General features: G+C 41.7%; 2 protein-coding genes across 4 annotated transcripts in view; one reads left to right on the forward strand and one right to left on the reverse strand.

Moving 5' to 3' along the window:
- Positions 1-1042: 1042 nt before the first annotated feature.
- Positions 1043-8699, forward strand: tacc3 (transforming, acidic coiled-coil containing protein 3). 2 transcript variants are annotated; one of them, XM_088317898.1, is made up of 17 exons: positions 1043-1202; positions 1986-2154; positions 2226-2353; positions 2613-2659; positions 3147-4161; positions 4241-4295; positions 4768-4903; positions 5149-5207; positions 5288-5421; positions 5506-5548; positions 6131-6256; positions 7006-7073; positions 7145-7188; positions 7263-7423; positions 7499-7605; positions 7687-7807; positions 8163-8699. In XM_088317898.1, exons 2-17 carry the CDS (start codon positions 1987-1989, stop codon positions 8226-8228), a joined length of 2478 nt encoding a protein of 825 aa, XP_088174024.1. In that variant the 5' UTR covers positions 1043-1202; position 1986; the 3' UTR covers positions 8229-8699. The 2 variants fall into 2 exon arrangements, with proteins under 2 accessions (XP_088174024.1, XP_088174033.1); XM_088317907.1 differs by having other exon boundaries at positions 1053-1218.
- Positions 8700-10593: 1894 nt separating this feature from the next.
- Positions 10594-25688, reverse strand: part of LOC148343260 (fibroblast growth factor receptor-like 1) — a 30892-nt gene continuing 15797 nt past the window's right edge. For both annotated transcript variants that reach the window (XM_088317918.1, XM_088317926.1), the window contains 5 exons: positions 22706-22978; positions 17508-17594; positions 17116-17400; positions 14752-15105; positions 10594-12344 (listed from right to left, as the gene is read on the reverse strand). In XM_088317918.1, coding sequence (XP_088174044.1) covers positions 11914-12344; positions 14752-15105; positions 17116-17400; positions 17508-17594; positions 22706-22978 — 1430 coding nt within the window. In that variant the 3' untranslated portion in view covers positions 10594-11913. The remainder of the gene's footprint in view (positions 12345-14751; positions 15106-17115; positions 17401-17507; positions 17595-22705; positions 22979-25688) is intronic.

Consider the following 25688-nt stretch of genomic DNA (forward strand, 5'->3'; position numbering starts at 1 on the left):
CAATGACTTAACCACTTCTAAAATCGAATCATTTTTTAAATTGTTTGTATTAATAAAGGGATATTAATAATTCTTATTTTTTTAATAATTCTGTAGTAAAACACGAGTGTTTATTGTGTGTAAATTAATTAATTAACCAATTTTCAGTGCATTGAATAAAAATCAAAAATGCATCGGTAAAAGTGATCGGTTTGTTAATATTAATTTCTATTATTATTTACAAAAATATTTTTAAATATATCTAAACATATTTTTAAGTATATTTAATAAATATGCGCAGATTTTTTATATGCATTTGTGTGTACTATTTTGTACATTATTTTGATATGGGGGCATAGAGATTGCAGAAAGCTGGCAGAAGTGGATATGTTTCTGAATGGGGTTAAGCCGAAAGGGAAAGAGGAAGATTTCACCCCAATTTTTTTATATTATATTTACAGCAAAAATAAAATAAAAATGAATCAATAATTTAATAAATTAAACTGGAAAATACGAAATGTTTATATATAGATTATATCACTGTTTTTTTCATCATGTACATTAAATACACTCACTGTTATTTAGTGAGATAAATTACCAAAAAAATGAATAAATAAGTATTGAGTAACTAATTTCATGAAAAATAATGACTAAATTGAGCCCACAAAAATTACTAATAATGCCGTAATTGCTCAGTGGGCGGGATTAAAGAAGACCGAGGGCGACATGTGGCCTGCAAGCCATATCTTCAATAAGCACAATTTTATTTTTACTGTTAACATTTAAAAATTACAAAGTTAAAATAATAATGGCTATAAATAAAACGCTGGATTGTGTATTTTAATTATAACTCGAATCAATACAACATATAATTGCATTTTAGGGTGGCTTTAAAATACTAATGTGAAAATCAAGACATTAATGTGATTAATTTTTGTGGTCTAAATTCGCATCCCTTGGTGTGAATTTGGAAAAATGTGGACATTGGTAATTTGTCATAGTTCATGGATGCCCTCAAAGCGCAGTCGTCACTGTGTCATTTCCGGGTTTGGCGTGATTGGCTACTTTGAATATTGCCAAGAATCTTACTGGTCCGTTTCAAGGCGTTTATAAATCCAAACTGTCTCGTCTCACCGGGAACGCGTCAACACGAGTGTTTTCCGAAAATACGCTATTTTGTCTTTTTTGCGATCTGGAGTTTCCTTTTTGTAGGTGGATTTGAGGTACGTTGTGGAGCAGGTTTGTAAGTTTTTTTTAAAACCAACTATTGTTTGGCTTATTTATCAGGACGGTATAAACTAGAATGTTGCGTGCCAATAATCTTCTTGTAACCGGCAATCTAAAATGTGCACAAACGAACGGGATCGTCAACAAGGTTAAAGTATATCTTTAATTAGCTTTTTGACATTTTAATGTCTTTTCATCGCGTTTTAGCTTGCGTCGACTAAAATAAATTGAGACGACGTAATTACCTAAGTTTCGTCGTATTACAAAGGCTTATATTTTTGTCTCAAGTGATGACCAACTGACGATGTTGAATTTTTTTTCTCTCGGTTGTTAAAATTGACTAGACTTCAACTCGTGATGTCACGTGATCTATGACTTTTTATTTCTTAGGGCTTCTTTTTGTAGTGTATATAATCTCATCGGCCGTATGGGGGCGGGCCATTTCAACTTATTAGTATAGGAACTATTTTTGAAAAAATATTGTCTGCAATTGTATCCGCAATGATAACGTGTACACTAAAACGTGTTAATTTTGGTCCCCATTCTGGTGCCAATAGTCACATTTTTGCCTTTTCTCTCTGGCATTTTATTTGGAAATTTGTTGTTCATACATTTCACCTCAAGCAGAGCACTTGGCTTTCACTCATCCTTATTTTGGTACAAATTAGGGGACATTTCTTATCAACTGAGTGCAGCTTTACCAAAGACCTCCTCCCCTCTGAGGGTTTTTGAGGGCTTCCACTGAGTTGTGGATAAACTGTGTTCCTCTGTGCACACAGGATGAGCTCTGTTGAGGTGAATGATGAGAATCGTGGCGTCTGCCCCAGAGGAGGAAAGCACATCAGCACAAGTGAGGACATTTTTGAGCTTGACCAGCCGACCGGGAGGCCGTCCATCCTGCGTCAGACGGAGAACCTCCCCAGCAAGACGGTGCCGAAGGGCGTGAAGGTACGCCGTCAATGTCCTCTCTTTTAGTGTTTTAGTTTTTACCCACGACTAAACCTTTGTTTGATGTTTAGGTTTGTTTCCAGACGCCGCGAAGAGACCCAGTGACTAAAAGGATCCTATCCCCTGCAAAGTCGGTTAAAATGACAAGTGTGGATGAGTGCACAAAAGCAATGGAGTCCTTGAATTTGGATTTCAGAAAGTATGTATCATCACTTGGTTACAAAGTGTGGCAGGGGATCTCCATGTCCGGTCCTCGTGTAGGCCTATCCAGCCTATTTTATGTTGCCCTGTTCATACACACCTGAATTGAATGATCATCAAGCTTGAATCAGGTGTGTTGGAACAGAGTAACGTCTAAAACAGGCTGGATAGGGGCACACAAGGGCAGGACTGGGAGACCCCTGGTTTATGCCATAATGAACAATATTTAACTTGAAACTTTTTATCCTTCTTTATAGCACTGTGCCACAAGAGACAACCAAGCAACCAGATGGTCCCACACAAGGTAGTGTTTCCCCACTTGTTCAAAGTGTTAACTAGTATTATTAATTCATCCATTTGTGATTTATAAACATTTTGGGGAGCAGGCAAGATTTTTCACTAGTGATGGGAGTCCCTGTCCCTTGGGATGACCAATCTATACTGTGGAACCTCCAAAGTGCAGTGGACTTGAGTCTTTGCATTAGCACTCAACCGAGTTGACCTTGCAGTCTATTTAGTATCCTTTAAAGGTCCCATGCCTATTAAAAAGCATTTTTCCACGCCATAGTTTTATGCATAACTATTACCTGGTTGCTTCACTGTTTCCTGTGGTGGTTACTTTTGTTAATTTTGATTTACTCACTGAGCTGACGTCTCCTATGATGTCTGTGTGATCGATTTATTTATTTTTTTGTGAGCGAGGGTGAGGGGCATTATGTTTTTTTCGAAACGTTTTAGTTGAATTCCAAATGCAGTTCATGTACTGTATCCTTTTTTTTATTTTGCCACAGAACTGTCTTCCTATCCCGATGATAACATGCCAATACAAAGCAAAGGAGGTTATCAGTTGGATTTTGACAACCTGGAGAGCATGAACCCTTTTGAGGGCTCGAATCAGATGGTTTTCTCACCCTCGAGGCCTCTAGTCGAGAACCCTTCTCCTGGACAAGCGGATATGTGTGAGGAGCCCACCAACAAGCCGGATTTGGCGCTAGATGAGACTCTTCCCTACACCCAATCTGTCGAGAACTCCCTCGTCAACGTCTCCGCTGAGGTCAGCTCAGCAGACAGCAGCGTGGTCACCGTGGTGAGGGTTCCAGCCACAGAGCAAGAATCACGCAGCGCCACACCCGACGAGGTCCCCACTGAGACGCCGCCTCCCAAAGGCGATGAAAACAAACCTTCAGATGATTTTGCGGAAGATGCACCTCTTCTGGCAAAAGGAACCTACAACTTTGATATTGACAGTTGTGACACAATGGATCCTTTTAAAACCGGGGTCTCCAAAATCCAGAATTCCCCTCTCCTGTCAAGGAAGGTGCGAGATAGTAACCCTCTCGCAGAGGAGGTCCCGATAAAGCCTGCAGATGAGGAGGTGCCTGAGGTGCTTCAGGAGGAGCCTGTTGAAACTGACGTGAAATTCATCGCCAGCTTGGCCCCTCCTCCATCTTGCACTCAAGAGGGCAATTCAGAGGCCCCACCCACCAAGGAAGGTCCGGTCAAGCTGGAGTTCAACTTTGATGATGGCAACGTCAAACGGAAACCCCCGCCCAAGAAGTTTGGCAGAAAACCTACTGGCCACAAGCCCAAAGAGGGGAAGTCTTTGCCCGACGCCAAAGCGCCAGCAAACAACGTGAACAAGTTGGCGGCCGGTGATGACGCAGATGCGAGTTCTCCTCAAGCCTTGTATTCATTTGACTTTGAAAAGTTGGATGACCCCAACTTTAACCCCTTTGGCACAAAATCCAGCATCAGCAACTCTCCCATGAGCAGCCTGCACAACACCGCACATGAGACACCTGCTCGGTACGGCAACTCTGAATGGATCTGAATCGAGTTTTGTCTTGTAGTTGATCTCAAAATATGCTTCTTTTCTCATTTGTAGGGCCAATGAGAGCGCGGCCGCAGCGGAAGCCAACACTGGAATGCCACAAGAGCAGGTATGATGAACCACTGCCAACTTGTGGTTTGCTTTTACTAGTACACGTGTTTTTTCTTTTTAATGAGTTTCAAATGATAACTGTTTTGGGTTCACAGTCTGGTATAGTTACTGTTGAAACAACTTACGAGAGGCAATTATGGGGAATACAAGTGGGGATGGTGGAAGTGACTTGGAGTTTTGTTTGTGTGTGCTGAAGAGCTTGGTCCGTATCACCTGCGAATTGCTTTGATTTACTGTAATCAAAATCAGCTTTTTTTTTTTTAAGTATGTTAAAAAACACGCCACTCAACAGCAAGTAATTATTTTTAAAAAAGAAAAAAAATCAAGTCATTTGAATAATAATTTGAATCCTTTAGGAAATGGTTCAGTGGCAGCTACAGTGGGGTGCATGAAAATGGTTTACTTTGGCCAGTAATATGAAGGAAATGTTTTATTTCTTCTATAAACTTTTTTCTTTATTTTTCTGACAGAAAGTTGAGGAGACGGCTTTTGTCAATGGCCAAAGTTCACCTCCTCCCAAAGTTGAAAAGCCTTCGAGCAATTCAGACGAACAACCACAAACCAGCTTGTCAAATTTCACTGAAGTGTTTGTGCCTGGGACTGAGTGTAAGTGCAGTTTTCGATAAAGATCCGATTTTTATTTTTTTTAATTATATTATTCAAATGTATCAACTTGTTATGCATCTACTCTGGATCAGTACTGAGCTTTTTGTTGATTTATTTATTTTTAACCATTAAATGAAATGCTTTGGGATAATTGAGTAATGGGATCTCACTAAGCCAATCTATTTTCACATTGGCTGTCATAAACCTAATTTTTTTTTTTTTTTTTTTTTATTATTTCTGCCTAGTCATGTCCAACAACTTTGAAGGACAGATCGACTACCTTGAACAGTTTGGCTCAAGCAGCGTGAGTGATTTTAGCATTTCTGCGCATACTACACAATCTCAAACAGTTTTTGTTTAAATATTGACTTTTTATGCAATCAGTTCAAGGAGTCTGCACTGCGCAAACAGTCCTTGTACCTCAAATTCGACCCCCTGCTGAGGGAGAGTCCCAAAAAGTGTGCAGGAGGCCCTGGGTTTCCACTGCAAGCTCCTCACCCTACTCCTCTCGTTTCACGGTATGAATGCACACATGCACCTCATGCACATCAAATCACGTAGTGTTTGAAATCGCAGCGGTTGCATTTTTCTGTCCTATTTAGTTTTGAAACTCTACCAATGGCAGACGACTCAACCGCAGCTCCTGTAAGTCTCTGCTCGCCATGTGCATCACTCATTAGTCCATTTCTTGACTGTTACCAATCGTTGGTGGTATTGGAATAAGGATGGGCATAAACATCTCGTAATTGATCGTAAAGAATTTTCTAAATTGCATAAACGTGAACGTTGATTAAGCATGTCTTGAAGCAGTTTAAGCAAAATTAAGTGCACAAGAGACATTTTAGCCAAATCAAGCCGCTTTTCCATTGTACCGGTTGCACCTCGCAACAGTCTGGCTCTCTTTCCCTATACACTTGCCGGACTGTGCGGTTACAATAGTCCAAGGTGGTTCGAAAACGCAGAGCCGTGACATCTAATGGGCTGACGGAGATGTCGGCGTTAAGCAATCTAGACAGCCGACCACTGCCAAGTCATAATAATACAGTATAAAAAGTACCTATAGATTGACAACAATACTTGGAGCAGCCACTAAAATGTTTTTTGCAATACTGAACTAATAAACAGATGTTTAGAGAGTTGAACGTGATTCTCCCTTTCGATTGGGAAAGGTTGATTAGGCGACATGAAGTCCAATGCTTATCAAGCTTTTGGTGACCTGTCCTGCAGACTCCCCAAATACTCGAGAGCCTCGTCCCCACATTCTCACAGCCTGCAAGCACAGAAGACATCATTGATGTGCTCAAGTACAGTCAGAAAGACATGGACGCTACCATTGCCAAAATCCAAGCTGAGGTATGACCTACTTAACCACACTTTTTTTTTGTACTTGACAGAACTCAACTATAACCAATAGCATCACTCTACTGTAATAATCATCACTAATGTTGCTAATGGATATTAATTAGGATGGCATTCGATTACTATTAAAACATTTTGCACTGCTTGTATTTCAGGGTGCAGTGTTTAAAAAAAAAATGTAATTAGGGCTGCACGATGTGGGGCAAAAACATTTTATGGGCGTTCAATATTGCAATATTCAACATGTACCTAACGACATTACATTTTTTTTTCTAATGAAAGAAGTATGAAATGTTCTGTTATCCATTAGGTCATTTAAAATTGCATTTGATTGCTCACAGCTAAATAAAAGAATGCGAATGAAACTTATGGCACGGCACGGGCAATCGTCACAATGACCATATGTTTTTCGATTATATTTCGCAGCAATTTAATATTGCTGGCATCAGGCCGAAAAGCCGTAAGGGACAATTTAGTAAATTTCATAATTTTTCCAAAAATCGATATTATCAATCAGTCCATCCAATTATTTTTACATTTTTTTTGACCAATCTAAAGTGTTGAAAAAGTCTTGCTCTCATTGGTGGTTGAACAAACAAGAGGTTCTCCTGAAAAGTGACTATTTTGGTGGTGCAGGTATTCGGCCCAATATAATATTGTGTATGTTATCGTACCTAGCAAGCCTATGGTTGTCAGTGTGGTAAATTGTAGTCTTTTTTTTTTAATTTTCTTTTTTTAAACAGGCCAAGGAAAAGGAGGACCAAATGAGTGCAAAGTACAACCAGTTAAAAGACGATGGTCAGGAAATGAGGTGGGAGTTGGGAAAAGATAGCATAGTTTATATATACAGAATATCAGCTGACATCTCCTCTTTTCCAACAGGAAAATAATTGCAGAATTTGAGCTCATCATTGCAAAGATGATGGGTGAGTTTAAAAAAAAATGTGCATGTTATCAACTATTGTAGTTAAGATGTAAAGACTATGCGGCTGTTATTCAGCGGACCAAGAGAAGGAGCGTGAGGCTTCGCAAGGCAAGCTGGATGAGGTCCTGCTGGAGAAGGAGCAGGTCTCAAGTGACCTCAACGCTATGGAGAGATCCCTCTCGGACCTTTTTAGGCGACTGGAGAAGTACAAGGAGATCATCGAGGGTTACAAAAAGGTTCGAAGCGCCTTCTTGGTTAAATGACATTGAAAACAGGCTTGATGTAGTTCGATCATTTGCCCCCCCCCCCAGAATGAGGAAACCCTGAAAGCTTGTGCTCAGGACTACTTGGGGAGGATCAAGAAGGACGAGAAGCGCTACCAGACCCTCAAAGCTCACGCCGAGGAGAAAATAAGCCTGTAAAAGAAAAAAAAAAAACTTGCACACTTCGTTCGGTTTGACGTGCTGTCTTCGCTCACATCGACTATCGTCCCCAAAAGGGCCAACAAGGAAATCGCTGAGGTGCGCTCCAGAAACAAGGCGGAGGTGTCGGCGCTGCAAGTCCAGCTGCGGCGCGAGCAGATGAAGGTGCAGTCGCTGGAGAAGAACCTGGACCAGAAGGTGAATGCACTCAAAACCATTTGGATAGAATATACAGGCTGGACCAAAAGTATTGATTACATTTTACACTTATTTCCAAATATTAAACACAATGTCCTCCAACATTGAAACATTCCTCCAACCTTTCCACAACACTTGTGAATTTGCACAGATTACGTTTACCAATATTTATCTACGTAAAGACACTGATCATGTTGTTGAAACTATGAATATGCAACACTATCTCTATAAATCTCTGCAAGAGTTGATTATCCAATGGTCACTTCTAGAATGTTCCAAGGAAATCCCAATGTCCCCTTACTGGTGTGCTACTTACCGAACTTGTCCCAAACACGCTTTTGTTTTTTTGTTATAGGTGAAGGAGGCTGAAGAGCTGACCAAACTTTGTGATGAGCTCATCAGCAATGTCCAGAAGGGTTGATTCATGGCACTTGTTGTACATATTCAATTGTATGTCTCCTTTTACTGTTGGTCTCACCCCTTTCATTCTCTTGTTAAGGTACATTTTCTATTTTTGTCAATGTTTTTACTATACTGTAAAATGGGAATAAAGAGGATTAACCTGGACAAAGGGCACTGAAATTAGTTGAGCCTGTTATGCACAGAAACAATGGGAGTATAATACATGTTTTTCAAAGCTGTTTTCTTTCTTTATGCGCGAGGCTTGTGGTGACAGAGCAACATTGTAGATATGTAATAAGAGTATAAATTTTCATCACCTGCTGTACTTCTGGACTTTCCCTTTTCTTTTTTGCAAGGCAGGCTGCAAATGAGCGATTTTCTTTGTGCGCGCGAGGGCGCGTCTGTTAAAACAACTCAAAAGCACATCTCTGTGAAAAACTTGAATGAGTGAGAAATGTGAGAAAAGAAATAAAATAATACAATTTACCAATATGGACTTTGGATCTCTTCAATAGATGATGCAACATGGACCGTAAATTGCTAAATTGAGTATTATACGATTCAAGAACGGATCATTATAAAATGGTACAATTGAGTTGCATTCAGTGAGATTACAATTCAATTTGATATATAACAACACTCCAAAGCCCAAACTATATAAGTTAATTTCAAATGACAAATCCTCAGCAACATGAAAGACAATTTGATGAATGTCAGTAATTCAGCTGCAAAATGATTCAAGGACGGCGCAATTCGGTTTAGTTAAAATCAATTTTAACTAGATTCTATTACACCCCGTTTTCACGCAATATGAAGTTTATTGATGTCTTATTCATTTATAGATAACAAATAACCTCGTCTTTATTTCTGTTGGCCAAGTTTTTGTGTTCCTGCAGTTTAATTAACATCCCACCAGGGGGCAGTATATGTCTCGTTGGCAATTGCCTGTTGGCCAGGCTCCCCCATCCATGGGGCCCGATGGCCCAGCCTGGCTAAGCCCGAAAGGACAACGTGGGTCCCCCTTCCCACCTGCTCTTGGGAGTGGCCAAAGGGGTCGAGTTCTCTACGTGCCAAAGCTGGAGACTTTGTTGTTCACATCCCCGGCAAAATAGCTCTCTAGGGACTTGGATCTCACCTATCTGGCAGATCGTTCTGCTGGGGGGGGATTTGCTCATGTGGGCAATGACAGTGAGACCTGGAGGGGCGTGACCTCCCGAGTGAGGTATTTGTGGAGGTAGGTTATCAATTGATGACACAGTGCACTGAAGACCCCACAATTTGCATACATGAATTCAAAAGTCCGTTATGTAACAACATTTGAACATACCTCTGGTTGTGAGAGCCGAACTTTCCTCATCACCGTCCCCGTGGTGGTTGAGCAACCCTCCGAACAAAAGTGAAGCTCAGTTGTTCCACAATGCAGCCCTTCTTCCTGGAGTCATCGCACAGTGCGCTCACTTCACTCCCACAGTGGGACAATGCGCTTCCGAAATGCTGAAAGGAAATCTTACCTCCAAAGGGAACATAAGAGTTGCCCAAATGAGAAAAGGCCGCCGCTCTTCTAGTGCTATCTAAGCGGGACCCATCACTCACCTGGGGGAAAAAAAGGGAGAAAAGTCCTTTATCCCTGGGATTTATGTGTCTGTGCGCTGCTTGCTGTCGCCACATCTCAACAAAAGATACACACACAAACATTTTAACACACAACAGATTAGCACACTAAAACACACACTAGCATACTCTAACCTGCGCAGTGCTCACACACACTCACATACCCTAATTTACACTAACACGCTGACATTCCAACATGCACACACACACTAAAATAATCCAATTAAGAGGAACACTGTAGCACACACGTGAACATTTTCTTATTTTGGTTTAAATCTAATTTAGCCTTGTTGTTGGGTGAGAACACTGCCCGATATTTGGAATCATTCATAATTCCCTCCATTTGGTCGGAGGTTCACTTACTTCTCTGTAGGGATGGTGTTCTTTTGGTAATGAGCGTGTAATGTGTTTGGCCGAACATACCATTTGGAAGTTTAATCTTGGATTCATTGGGCTATAGCACATTTTCACATGTGTGTGAGAATGAACTCTAAAGCAGAAACACATTCTTAAAGAGAAAATCAAGTCTACAATTCCAACTCAGGGCTATCCATTTTGCCGTGTACTACCATGTGCTGTCACAGTTCCTAAGGGTTCAGGCAAACGACCGACATGGCCCACCTGTTTTCCGGCTGTGATCATGTGACGTTCACAAGCTTGATGACCCCTTTAATGGAGAATAACAAATACCTGAGCTTGCTACATTTTTCTAGTGGCTTGCGCAACACTGCTCTGAACATACCAAAAAACTAACGCACGTTAACACACGCAGCCACGTTTCGTTCATTTAATCAAACTACCAAATGAGATGATTTTGTAAGAGAACATTTGGGATTGTCAAAAATAGAACCATTTGCGTACACAATTAACTAAATCAACTACATGTGAATAAACTGCATTTCAAATATACTAAACACAACAATACAAAGAATACTTATAATTACATGACAGAAATGCAAAATGCCTTACTCAGAAAAATAAACTTCTTTTGATACATTTTTAAAAATCAAAATAAATTAAGTATTCATGACTCAGTTTGATTCGAAATGAATGGAGCTTCACAAACTGTCATTGGTTGAGAACTCTAAACGTGACTATTGGTAGAAATTGGTGAGAAAATTCAAAGGGTCTATTTCCCCCCCATCAGGTAACACTGAAACATACTCCGCTCTTCCTTTGCAGTCTTGGACAATGATGGTACGCTTGCCAGACACTTCATTAGGTACACTTTAGGCACAATTAAATTTAAACACTTTATATTGCTCAGTTCTGATTGATACTGTCAAAAAATGGTTTGCCACAAACTACATTGTGTCACACCTGTAAATTTAAGTTCTTCATGCGGGCTTTCTCGATTTGGAATTATTTTTGGTCTTATAGCCTCACATGATGACAGAAAGATTTTTTTTTTTTTTTAACTGACAAATTATTTTTGTAGCATTCAATGTTCAACTCGACATGACATATCAAATGACACTTACTTGTAGTTTACGTTAAATTACACTGGAGTGTTTCACTTTTAACAACAACCACAAAAACTGTTAATTGAATACCTCTGACAGTGTCAATCAAGTGAGCATTATTACCCTCGCGGACAGAAATTTCCAATTGTTATTCTTCCGATTGTGCAAGTGTACCTAATATTTTGGCCATTTAATGTGATTAAAAAAAAAAGATTCACCATTCTAAAACACGAAGCGTCTTGGGACAAAAGGACAACCTGAGTAGGACATTTCTAGCCCTTTTGTACACCTCCAGTTCCATTTTGAACAGCTGATGAACCCGAAAGTGAAATGTGACCTCTGGCCATTTCCTTGCAAACGAGACCTTTTTTCATGAGGCCGCAACAGCTGCATTCGCACTCACACCAAACACAACTCCTTGTCCTTTTTAAATTAAGTGCACAGGCAAGGACTGGCGGCTCTTTAGTGGCGTGAGAGTCTGACAACTGGGACACACACACAAAAATACAAAAGAAAAGTGACAACACCAAATGATGTCGTCATGTTGTCTTATGACTGGCCAATTTGGGGTTGTCTGCCCCTCAACAATGTCCCGCCGTGAAGCGTTTTTTTCTTTCCTTTTCTGATCCGCTAACACTGGAAATGAATGTGTTGATGCTGATGCACTTTGCCGTCCACGTGGGAGTGTGTGTGCGTGTGAATGTCAGTGTAGATTTTGGGATAAATCTTGGCGGCGCCTCCTTGGTTGAGGAGGAGCTGCTGTTGCGCCAGGTACTCCTCGTAGTTCAAGGAGCTCACGCAGTCTTTGTCCGGGCTGGACGAGCCGGTCGACGGCGCGGCGCAGCCTCGCTCCCGCTCTCGACAGGGCGGGACCCGGTGGGGGGCAACGGCGGCGGCGGCGGTGGTGCTGCCGGGAGGGGGGCACTGCTTTCTACTCTGGCAGAACCAGAGCAGCACGGTGCCGAAGATGAAGACGATTCCGGCGGGGATGCCGATGATGACCGGCCAGGGCAAGGAGCTGGAGGCCGCTGGAAAGACGGGCATGATGGGGGGCTTGGTGTCTGCAAAACAGGACATGAGTCAAACTTAGACATGGAAAATGTTTATTGATTAATAAAGTCATGAAACACAATTATTTCCAACCCGAGCCAAATTTTAAGTTATACATTAGTTGATTTATTAGTTACTATTATAAAATGTTCAGCTACCTGGAGCTCTGTGTGGAAAAGTATTTGCCCCCTAAAGCTAACACCTGCTTCAGCCACCTGAGCAGCAATAACCAAAATCAATCAATTTCTGGAAATGAGGTTCTCTCAACTTTGTTTCGATATTTTGGCCACACATTTCTTTGCAGAATGTATTTTGAATCCACAACAATGACGGGATTTTGAGCATCACGGTTTTTTGAAGTTCAGTCAACAGAATGTCCATTGAATTCAATCGCAGATTACAACTAGGTCACTCCAAAACCCTCAGGTGTTTTTTTTCTTTTTGTAAAGCCATTCAGAAATGAACTTGCCGATCGCCATCCTGCTACCGAAGCTAAGTGTGCTTCAGCCGGATGTCACAAACTGATGGCCAAACAAGAGCAGAATTCATGGTTCTATCAAACACAGCAAGTCGTCCAGGCCCTTGAATTAGCAAAGTAACCCCAGAAGATCACACTACCACTATCTTTTTTGTGATATCTTTCTGAAATGATGGTTTACATTTACGCCAAACGTAAATAGATACACACATTCCAAAAAGTTCCAGGTCCGGCTTGTCAGACCGGAGAAGATTCTCCCAAAAGAATTATTCCGATGCCTCTATCTTCATTTTGGTCAGCAGTGGTTTTTGCCTTGGATCTCTGCCATGGATGCCATTTTTGTTTGCCCAGTCTCTTCCTTCTTGCCAAGTCAAGAGCAGTAAGGGAGGCTATTCCATGCTTTCTCAATTTGTGGATAATGGCTGCAGCAAATCTTTAGGAATGGCTTTGTAGCCCTACCCAGACGGATATATGTCAATTTCTCATCATGAGTTCTTGAATTTCTTTGGATCATGCCATTTTTTATTTCAGCTTTTCGAGCTCTATTGGATGACTTGATTTTGTCAGATAGGTTCTGTTTAAGGTGATTTCTTGATCTCTGAATATAATCCGACTTGTATGGGGTTGGTAAAATTGAACTGAAAAATGAGATTAGCCACAATAAATTCACAATTTGAGGACATACTCTCACAGGACCAGCTTGCTTTTAATAGCGTTTTTCCCTTTAATTGAATCACTATTTAAAACGATCTTTGTTTGATGACCTAAAATATTAAGGCAGGTAAACTATCCAAATAAATAAGAATTATAGTTATGTTCATGGCACTGTATGTGGCACCTCAAAATGTACCGTACATAGTTTCTCGATAAGAGCACCCGGGGTTGCAGTTTTTCCCTTTGCAGCAAGTTGGCATGTGTGCGAGGGTCAACCGCCAGGTGTGCCGGTGTAAATCTGTAATTTGTTTGTGATTGTCCAGTTTAATTGCCGCCCCCCCTCTGCATCGAAGGCGTGTGTGTGGAGAGGGTCCACACGTTCAAGTTCCTGGGAGTACAGATCTCCGACGACCTGTCTTGGACTCACAACACCACAGCAGTGGTAAAGAAGGTCCACCAGCGTCTGCACTTCCTGAGAGTCCTCAGGAAATTCAACCTGGACAGGAAGTTGCTGCTAGCCTTCTACCACTCGTCCATCGAGAGCCTGTTGACGTACTGTGTCTCCACCTGGTACAGCGGCTGCACTGAGGCGGACAGAGTGAGGCTCCAGAGGACAGTCAAAACAGCGCAAAGGATTATTGGCTGCCCTCTCCCCTCACTGTCGGACATCTACACCGCCCGGTGCCTCAGCAGGGCTCTCAACATCGTCAAAGACAATACCCACCCAAACTCACACCTGTTCGACCTGATGCCCTCTGGCAGGCGCTACAGATGCATCAAATCGAGGACCAATAGACTGAGAAACAGTTTCTTTCCGAGAGCCATCTCCATTCTGAACTCTCACACACACACGAGAACACCCTTACCTTGCAGAACAGCATTGTGATGTGTTTTTATATACCCTATTCAGTACTAAATTCCATTGCACTCTCTTATTTATTTTTCTAATTTATATATTTGTCTGTATTATTGTTGTATTGCACTGGAGAGGGGAGCCCTCTAATCTCGTTGCACACTTGAGTACAATGACAATAAAGGGATTTCTAATTCTAATTCTAATTACATTGGTGCTCAAGGCTCAGTGTGCAGCTAGCCTAAAAATACACCTGTTTGGATAGCTTGGCACTTGGCTACGGCAGTGCATAGTACAATAAACCAAAAAATACTTTTCTGCCAAAATCAGTTTTTGTATGTGTCGATACATCCACTGGATTGATGCAAGTATAATGCGTGTGCTGAGTGAAGAGTGATGATGCTTCTCTGAAGAGGCATTTCCGGGCGCTCACCTGGCAGCACAGTGAGGAAGGCGCTGCGGAAGCTATATCCCATGGTGTTGGCACCTAAGCAGATGTACATGCCGGCGTCCTCCTCCTTGGCGCGGGTAATGAGCAGCTTGTTGAGGTAGGAGCCGTCGGGTCGCGACCACACCTCCCCTGTGGGCAGCACCACGAAGCGGTGGTCTCCCACTTCAATGGTGGAGTTGTAACGGCTCTCCTCATTAGTCTCCACGCGCTTCAGCCACTGGATAACCGGCTTGACGTCGCTCCTCACTTTGCACTGGAACGATGTGGTGCCTCCGTAGTCCACCGTGGTGTTGAGAGGGTGAGTGCCCGTCAGAACAGGTTTGGAGTTGGTCCTCTCTGCAGGCACAACAAATAGAAAAACGCTTTTGAAATGATGGGAGAGGCTGTCCACACGGACCTCGGCCTCGGGCTTGCAAATCTAACAGGCAGAGAGGATGGAGAAGCACATGTAACTCCAGAAGCACGATTAGTTTCCTCTCTTTCTGTGCTCCTGGTTGTACAGTGCAGGCAGCTGGCCTTTAATCAGATCCAGATTGGGTGGAGGGTCTTTGAGTTAAAGCGCTTCTTGTACCCGCCCCCAATTCCCCTGAGCAAGCACCACGGGACAAGGCCTCGCTCTCCTGCCTGCTTCCTCAATGTGCTTCTCATAGACGTGATTACGCACATTCATCCAGCATGTGGCGAAGATGTGATCACAAGTCAGGAGTAGGTACGGTAGATCAGAGATTGTTTGAAAGGTTACAGTACTTCCGCTGTAAAAAAAATACAATAAAAATCAGACCTACTATTAGAGCAATTATGAGCATGCTGAACATGAAGGTTGTAACTAATGATTACTTTTAATCAAATAATCTGTTGATTATTTCACCGATTAATTGATTAAAGAGATAATTTAAAAAAAACGTGCTTTCAATCCTATCCTTTCATTAAAAAACAGGATATTATTTCGACTTGACAACAAAAATCAATTATAATTCAATTACTTGTTTGGTCCATAACATGTCAGAAAATACGCAGAAATGTTGATCATGGTTTTCCAAATATTTTATTTGGATTCACCACAAATTCTGTTTTCATGGAAGAAAACAGAAATCTGAGACTAATTACTGTTGAGAGGATAAAATTCGAGAAGTTGGAACATTTTTAATGAAGTTGTCTCTCAATAATTAGCAGATAATAAAAAAAAATTATTTTCAATACATTTCATAATTGATTCGTTTAGGTTGCGCGTCAACTATGATTAAACACCTCCGCGTATGCAGAATAGAGTTGTTTTCAAATTTCCTGTACTGCCTCTAACTTCGGCTCCAATGCGCAGCCCGGTTCGATGGTACCACAAATGGGGTAAATCATGCCAACATTGAGCCAACAGATTAAGCTATAACTCAAAACAATGCAAATGCCCAGATAATATTTACCTTACAACATACTGTTGGTTATGCAGAAAGATGAGAATAGATGAAAATTTTCCTTGCATTTACTTCAACTTAAGCTTTTTTTGTTTGTCATATATACTTTATCTTTCGATAGAAAAACAACACTCGGATAGTCCATCAATTGATCTACTGTAGCATGCTCTAAGTACGTCATTATATTATTTATGGATTTTCTTGCTCTTTTATGAAAAATTCAAGTTCCTAGGTTTGATATTAATGTACTTGTTGAAAATAGCCATTGGAGAAACTCAATAAAGTTCACAAACAGAAATTAAAACACACAGAAGTTTATACAATTTCCCCCCCAAAACAACTCTGGTTAGCAAACAATTTTTAATTCATTCAATCCAGAAAACGTATATTTAGCTCTTCAGAAATTTAGTCACTGCCTACCAAAGACGTATTTATACGTCTTGCGTTCTTTTATACGTGTGTGTGTACAGGAGGGTCTCATGCAGCTTCTGACAGCAGGATAAGGCTTGACTGCAATGTCATTTAAAAAAATGGCCAGTAGGTGGCAGCAAGTATAAGATCAGCCAGTAAACATGTTGAAGAAGAAGACAATGAAGACTTAGGAGTGCGTGTATTGGAGTAGCGTGGTGAGAGCGGAGAGAGCATAGTAGTAATAGTTGTAGTAGCAATGGACAAAACCAAACAATTAACCCCAGCGGATTGCTTTTTGAAAAAAAAGCATCAACATCCAAGCAAGACGTCGGCGATGGAGTTGCTGTGCGTCAAAAGATGATGCGTCGTTTGTCAAGGAAACAAAAGAAGCAGCCGTCGAGTGACGCTTTGCGTGGTTCATGTGGCTCACATTCGCTGGAGACATCGAACCCGTATTTTTTGTACTTAACGGCTGATCGAGTTTGCATCCTTTTAACACGAATGTCAGCTTTCCTGCGATACTCACGTATGACCTCCACTTTATACGTCGCGTTGATTTCTCCCGCCCGATTGGACACCCTGCAGGTGTATCTGCCATTGTGTGCGGGCGTCAGATTCTTCAGCGTCAGGGTCCACTTGTTCTGGCGGCCCTCGCCGACCTCTTGCTCGGTCAGCCGCTGCTCGTCCTTCAGCCAAACGATGTCCGGCCGAGGCGTTCCGCTGGCCGTGCATTTGAGGCGCACCGAGCTGCCCACGGGTCGGGCGATCACCCTCTTCCTCATCTTAGCGGGCTGGGTAAAGCGGGGGCGCACTAATGACCACAAAAAAAGGCAATTTGTCATTTCTCTAAGAAATCTTTACTTATTTGATGATTGCATTCGCTGCCGGTACCATTGAGTTGCACGGCACAAGACTTACCAAGTTTTTCTGTTAAACCATCCGAACCGTGCGCTGAATGTGTGCCATCAAACACACCGGGGCTGGTCCTATCCGAACCCGAGTCATCTGGTGAAGTAACAAGAACAGCAGTTGATTAGGGGTTAGCGAAAATTAAAGATATTTTTTTCATTTGTTTCGGAAGAACCTAATTCACAAATAAGAGCGGAAAAACACATTTTTTATCTTCGTTTAACATAGGTCACAGATGAGCTAGTTAAACGATGGAAGACAATTTAATTTTCTGTCTTTTATGTTGTACGTACATAACTTTGTTACAGCTGCAGTTGTTGTGAAATAAAGTGGAGTTGATGGCTAATTAGGAAAGCACATGCCAGCATCCTGACATTTCCAATGCATTTTTTTCCCCCGCATTCAAATCTAGTGTAAGCTATTTTTCTTTTTAATGTGGTAATGTTTTAAGAGGACTTTAAAATGATATTCACGTGTTTTGGAATCATTGTTTGGGGGTATATGACTCAACTTTTTAAGGGGGATGTCAATTACTTGCAAATTTTGGGCTTGGACCCAACAGTGAAGAACTAGAGAAACATCCAAGACATACAATATCTTAGTCGAGTTGTATTAGAGGGGAAAAAGAGGCCCTCGGTGACCTTGAGCAAGACCTCCAAGTTTCCCCCAAGGAGCCTGTTGGCACCTCACGTGGCAGCCCCCGCCATCGGCCTGTTAATGAGGCAACCCTGGAAAGCGGAGTACCGTGAAAGTAAAGAAGGCGCCACGTTTACCATTAAACTGATGCTCCGACAGTATCACTTTGTGGCGCCATCTCTGTAAATTCAGCATTTATACGTTTAGCGGGGAGCATGGTCGGGTCAGACGATGTAGCATTAGGGAGTAATATGATCCGTTTTTCATGAGCACAATTCCTGAAGAGACAGCTGTGGAGTTTATGTCACTAGCTGACATCATGCGGCGCAGTTAAGACCCGGCTTACGGAAAGTATAATGACTGAAACCCAATCGACCGTTTGTGATGCGTATCGACCTTTTAAATTAGGCAGTGATGAATTAAAAAGGAGTGGGTCGCCAACAATCTCGATCTGAAATCGATGCTAAGTAGATTATAGTTAAAGAGAGGATACTAGACGGACGGAAGTCTTGAGATACGGTTTTACTGAAACCGTTGGACAATTTTATGCTTCCAACTTCTTGGATTTGATTTGCATAACTCTCTGAAACTTGTACGCCAGTTAAGTGTTTTCGTTTGAGAAAACTACTCAGGTTTGAATGGTGCCTTTTCCACAGTGCAAATTTCAGTTCACTCCACAGATGTTGATTAGGATTTCGATCTTGGCTCATTCAAAAGCCACTTTGGAATTGTCCAATGCTTTGTTCCTAAATATTCTTTGATGTTTTTAGCAGTGGGTTTAGGATCATTATCCTAAGACCAAGCTTTCTGATTCTGTACTGCACACTCTGCTCAAGAATGCCTCGATGTTCGAGATTTCACAGAGTTAAGACACCGTATGCTGGACGTAGCAAAGCAGCCCCAGAATAGAGCAAAGACTCCGCCATGTTTCTCAGTATATCTTCTGTATAATTTTTTTTTTTTGCATCTGCAAACAAGATATTTTGCCAATTCCTAAAAAGCTCCAGCTTTGTACAATCTTTCCAAAGGACTTTCTTTAAAGTAGAGCACCAAGTATTTTGTCAACATGCATAGTGTAACACTGAGGTTATATAACAATTGGAGCTGAAGTTTTCCGCAGTGCACACAAACTGCATGTCAACATAAACACAGTGAGTGCTTTACAAACTCTTCAGACGTCGCTTGGCCACATGCATACGTTGTTTAGGTACAGTTTGGCACGCTCCAGTACCTTGCAAGGTTCCACTGGGTCAGGTAAAGTGAGCAGATGTGACTTCTAACCCCCTTGTCCCTCCACCGCCTGAAACCCTGAAAGCTCCGGAGGGTTCTAGGTACAAACCCTCCTTTGTTTGTCCCCTGCAGCACCAGGCCTAGCCATGATGTCACGGCTATTTGAAGGGCCCTCAACTGGCCAACTATAATAACCCATTCCTTTAAAAAACATTCTGCACTGGAAGAAATCTCCCTGTGTTTCTCACTTAGGCGCTCAACATTCCACCCGATTCCTGAACCTCCCAATCCAAACAGAACACGGTCCCTCATTGCCGGGGTTTCTTTTGACCATTTCCCCCCAAGAACTCTCATTTCCTTTCAACATTTCGGTGAATTTTGGGAAACAATGGCGCCCTTCATGCACGGTTTATCGCTAGCCTTGCCACTATTGTCTCGATAAAATGCAAGCTATAGCTAGAGGTGAAGTTGGACATGACACGGCTGCCCATCCATTGTCATTTTAGCAAAGATGCTTCTAGATTAATGGTAATAGCTTGTGTATTACAATTTCAATCCAAGCTCCAAAGTGAATACAAGCTGTAAATTTAATTTATGGAGCCGATGAATAGGTTTACACTATAAGTGCGAGTTGATACGTAAAAGTCCAGGAGTCATGAATCAAGAACATAAGTACAGGTAGGAAAAAAAGCTTAAAATGCAATCCGCCCTGAATCCTTGCATGCTCTTGTTACAGTGTTTGGGGGGCTGACGCCATCCGCTCCCACTTCATTCACAAATCCAGCTACAGGAAACAGGTCCCTGGCCTCCTGTGCCAGCTGAATCACAGGAAAAAGCCCGGATGATTTGGGGCCATAATGAGCTCCAGATGTTGATGGCGACAATATAATGTAAGCGGAAAGTTCATCGCACTGCGCTTCCACAGGTGATCTGGGACGCACAGGACACAGTGTTTAGCCTGAAATCATCACCAGAGTGGAGCAGAAAATAGAAATGCTATCAGCTCTCAATTATTCCCAAGTTTATTGCTAATAAAATCCCCACGTAAACACGACGGTCCTATGTTTATGTGTCTTCCCGGAGGTTGCTACAGGCATGGCTCGATCCTGGAGGGGGAGCCTGGAAGTGATGGGGCCAGTTGTCAGGAGACCACCCTAAACAGGCCTAAACAGCCAGCTGGAGGGATTGAGGAGGCGCCATGTTGCACCGACTGACCAGATTCTTCAGATAGCTTTAGGGAGGACAGGCTGTCCGCGGCAGATGGGGAAAGGAGCCACCTCCCCGCCTTCCCCCCCACCACTCACATCCATAGTGATGATCCAACGTTATCTGCATCTACTCTTGCATGGTTTTGCCGCAGGATGGCCTGAATGTGCTCTGAGACTGGATTAAATTTTCTTTTGTAGGTATTCAAGCAGCTGCTAGGATTCCATTAACTCTATGTTGTGTTCTCCGTGATGGAAACAAATTGATACGAAGGCTGTTTGCACAAACTCAAATGTTGAATGCTGCTACAATTGTACAACAATATTTTCAGGAAAGTCCTCTAAAGTTAATGTTTAGTTCTTAGTGTTATTATAAAGTAGTTATTTTTGCTTTTACACATACAGACAACTCACCGGCTGCCATTGACGGGTATAGAAGCCGAAAAGTACATTCATTTGACCTGGGCTGGCCGTGAATGAGTTAATAAAATGAGTTATGAAGGCATAAGTACTATTGGTCTTTAATTTCTATGGGAAAAATTGTTAAGTTGTAAATGGACTTGGGTCAAGCATAGCTTGTATTTTAACATGGTTACTAAATGCATGCTGATGAATTATAATTGTTCCCAATTTGCTGATTCAAGGTCCATATTTTTTTCCTTGACATGAAAAAAAAATAATGCTGTGTCTAATGGGGTGCAACCCGGAAAGAACAATTTAATTTAAAAGAATGTGAATGGTGGTTCTGTGATACTAATATATATATATATATATATATATATATATATATATATATGTATATATATATATATATATATATATATATATAACTTATAACTATATAATATATATATAACTATAACAATCTAATTACGCAAAATACATACCCAACATCTAGAACTATGACTCCTCTCTTTTTTGGACGCTAGAGGATGTAAATAAAGCACTACAGAAGTGCCTAGACTCCACTGGGTTTTCCTCTGAAGATCAACACACCACTAGAAAACATCTGTACTTACCCTGGTGGCCATCAAATTAAAAAAACAAAAAACAAAACAACAACAACAAAAAACAGAACAAAATCTGTGCAGCAGGCTCACCAGTGAGACCGTCAAGTAGGCTAAAAATGACAGGCCGCTGGTGTCGTGTGATCAATTCAGAATTAGCTGCACTTAAATGTGCTTGTAAAAACTTTGAATGGCCTTCATGTGATGACGTAAACACGGGCGACTTTGATGATATGCGGCCTAGCGCAAGTGCACATCGAACCTTGACATTAAAGCTGGCTGTATGCCTCCACCGCAACCTTTCATTTTAGCACAATCAGCAGACACCCCTTTGAACTCCTGAGGGGGACTGGAAATAAAATGCGTCCACACTATTCCCAACACACAAGCTGCTTTATTACAGTAAAGCACCTTAGTCTGACGCGCTTCCTCGTCTGCCTGATTATGGTTCTTCTTCTAAGGCAAGCGACAGTGCACATTCTCTGGCCCTAATTAGGCATCTTAGAGTAATTAGACTAAACACAGCCTTCACGCTCAGCTCCGCTCATTCATCATGCTCTGCTCCAGCCCAAAAGCAAATGCACCCGCTGCACACACACAGACACAAAGGCCGTTGCGGGCCACATTTCACCCTTTATGCCTCCTTCATGAGCTTTGTGACTCTGCCAACCAAGCTGGCCATTTACATTGACTGTGTTTCTTTTGGTGGCCCTCCCGCAGACGAAGAGAGTAGCCTAGGGAGGAGGAAGAGCTCCAGATCCATTTGATTCATCAAGGATGAAGTCGTATGAAACAATATCCCGTGCTGCTGTTGACTTTGGGCACTGAGAGGTAGCGGCAGTAACACAGTCAACCAGAAAAGGATTCACTACTAAACCTCTGCAAATCCACTTGCTCTCGACCTTCACCTCTGGGAGGTGGGGGTGGTGCTGGGGGTTATTTAACAAGTGATCCACAGTGTGTTCAAATGTACAATACTCATCACTTAGAAAGATAAATGTGCAAATGTTCAAAATGTGACACCTGTGTAGGTTTCACATGGATGAGACGATTATTCACACGCGCCTGCAGGTCTACGATTCACAACGTACAAGAAAAAAAATAAAAAAATAAAGACCCTTTTGCTTACCGATGACGATGAGTGTGTAGTTGACATTGACGCTGCCAAAGCCGTTAGTGGCTTTGCAGATGTACGTCCCTGTGTCGTCCGCCTCCACCTCCTTAATCTTCAGGCCCATGCGGAGGATGCGGAAACGGATCCAGCCGCTGTGGATGTTGCGTCCATCTTTGGTCCACATGATGAGTGGCGGAGGGTCTCCTTCCACTGGGCAAGGCAGCTTGATGGCACTCCCGAGGCGGACCGTCTGTCGGTGAGTAACCTTCTCAGACACCCGCGGAGGTCCTGAGGATAAACACACACAAAAACCATAACCAGCAACTCTTAGAAAGTTACTTGAATGCTAGATCGACAAAATAAATGTAGTTTCAAAGACACATAAGCTGTCTACATAATCCACATATGACCAGGTTGAAGTTCAACAAGTTCCACCTAGTCATCAAAATGACCTTTTTTCAAAATGTGATTCTATTTTCCATACAAGGCTTCCTCCGTTCCAAAAACATGCAAGTTAGGATAATTGAAAACTCTAAATTACCCAAAGATGTAAATGTGAGTGTGAATGTTTGTCTTTATCCAGATCAGGGCAATGTTTGGCCCGCCAAAACATTTTATATAGCCCACTAAAACAAATAAAATGTTTGTTTCTTACTAAACTGATTTGTTCTGTTCATTTTGGGCAAAACACATTTAATTTTTTTAAATGGGATTTACATTTAATTAGGAGGCATTTTAGAATAGCATACAAACAACAACAACAACATCACAAAACAAACATAGCAAGAAAAAATAACAACATGGTCATGTCATAACACCCCATGAATAAATAAATAAATAAATTTCTGCCCCAGTTGAAAAACTTCTGCCCACAACTGTAGGTAAGTGATGCTCTTGAAAAAAAAATATTCAAAATGCTACTTACAAATTTGACAGTCCAGCAACTTTTGTTGTGCGTTCACATATTTTTAGACATTTGAGCGACATTTACTTAAAGTATAATTAAGGTTTCATTTTGGAAAATCATTTCAATTTATGAAATGTATTTTTTGGAGGGGGAAAAAAACTTTAGTGTTCCAGATTTGTTTGAGTACAAGAGTTCATTGTTGAAGCATGAGTTCAGCAAATGAAAAAAAAAATAACAGGTTGGTCAGGGGCAGATGGAATGAGAATGAGGTAATTTGTCATTTTCTTGTCTGATTACCCAGAAATGCTGAAACCAGATTGTAATAATTGGACAGGGCCTGTCGTCCACAGCCAGCACAGAGAGGGCAAAGTGTTCCGGCTCGACTTTTTGTGTGGCGTGCAAGAGATCAAAGCTTTTGGGGTGGGGGCGGCGGTTGGGTGCGCGGGGCGGGTCGCACTTCGGCGGACAGCAGCGGCTCTTAATTGGCTGAGGTCTGCTCCCTCAGATCTGGTGTAGTGAAGCGGGCTGAAACACCCTGTGATGGTGTTAGGAGGCCTGCCCTGCACCACTGCTCGCACAACACCGGGTACCAAGCGAGCCCCAATCCCCAGCCCCGCCCCCTGAAAGCTAAACAAAACCCTGAAACACTGAGCGGACCAGACAGCCAATCAAATGCAACCAAACCCTATCGCTAGTCTGGGCCTCTGAACAAATGGCCTGCTCTGGTTGCAGTAAAAACAATGGGGAGGGTAAGTACACATGGCTTCTCCCAATGCATACACGCACACGCTCAAACAAACACACACAGTCACATTCCTCTGGTGCATTTCACACATAATGGTAAACAAGAACTTTATTGATGGGGCTACATAAAAGAGGGGAGGTGAGCCAGGTAATTCCATCCGGTTGTTTCATCCGTCACATTGCCGACAGATGGATGGGAGCTGCGTGTACAACATGTGGGCAGCCGGGTCGAGCAAAAAGGTGGAATTTTGGGGGATATTGGTGACTCGCGTAGTACTGTGCTGTATATACACTAAATTGAAAAGCATGTTTATTTGCATCCACGCATTCTAGCACGTCGCTAAAGAGGAAATTGGAAGTGTCATTGTTTACATCTTTGAAGAGAACGAAGCTAAAGTCTTTCTGGCTGTGGTCAGCTTGCTCATATCTCACACACGTCTACCACGGCAGAACAGATGCACTGCTGTCTTCTTTAATATCATGATTGGGTCACGGAGTGTATCCAAAACGAATAAGTCAGACGTCTATAAAAAAATAAATAAATAAATACAAATCCAAACAATTCTCAGCAAATGGGCCTCAATCCAACACTCAGCGATATGTTCCTTTCAGATTAATGGGTATGCTTGAAAGAGCAAAAAAAAAAAAAAAAAAAGTAATTAATTAATAAATTAAACAGATTAATCCACCAGCACGCATTGACTGATCATAGTTCCGTGTCTAATCAATCTCATGTGTGACATTATGCGAGACTTGAACAAATCTCACAAGACTTCCGAATAACTCACTGGCGTTCACTAACTGTAGGTTGACATTCAACTTTTTTTTTTTTTTTTACTTTGTCTTTTTTAATTTATTTATTTTTTTACATATACCCAAAAATGAACCAGACTAATGCAAATATAAGAAAAAGGAGTGGCTCCAGTCCTTTGGGTTCAACTGATAATGCCAACCACCAACAAGATCTTTTTGCACCGCCACTCAAAGGTAGAATATTTTATTCCATTACCGTTTTACAGTTGTTCTTTTTTTTATGCTGTTGAGCATACAATGAGATGCTTGACTGAAACACAAAACTGACGAGGTTTTATAAAAAGTTAAAGGAGTGTGCTATCATATCATTATCAAATCGTTTTATAAGTACAGAACGTTACTTACAGTACTTAACGTGCGTTATAAATCAAATCGATTATTTCCATTAAAACATTTCCTGCATGGTTAAATTGGAACAGATTGATGATTAATTGGTTGATTTCCTCCGGGGAAGCGCACAGAACGAGTTCACGTCATGTTTGTGATTACAATCTCAGCTCTGGCCTTCCCGTACGCAGCGTTTGCATGTTGACC

Source organism: Idiotropiscis lumnitzeri, chromosome 1 (assembly GCF_059441095.1).
Source record: "Idiotropiscis lumnitzeri isolate Australia: NSW breed Sydney's pygmy pipehorse chromosome 1, RoL_Ilum_1.0, whole genome shotgun sequence".
In the NCBI taxonomy this organism is placed as follows: Eukaryota; Metazoa; Chordata; class Actinopteri; order Syngnathiformes; family Syngnathidae; genus Idiotropiscis; species Idiotropiscis lumnitzeri.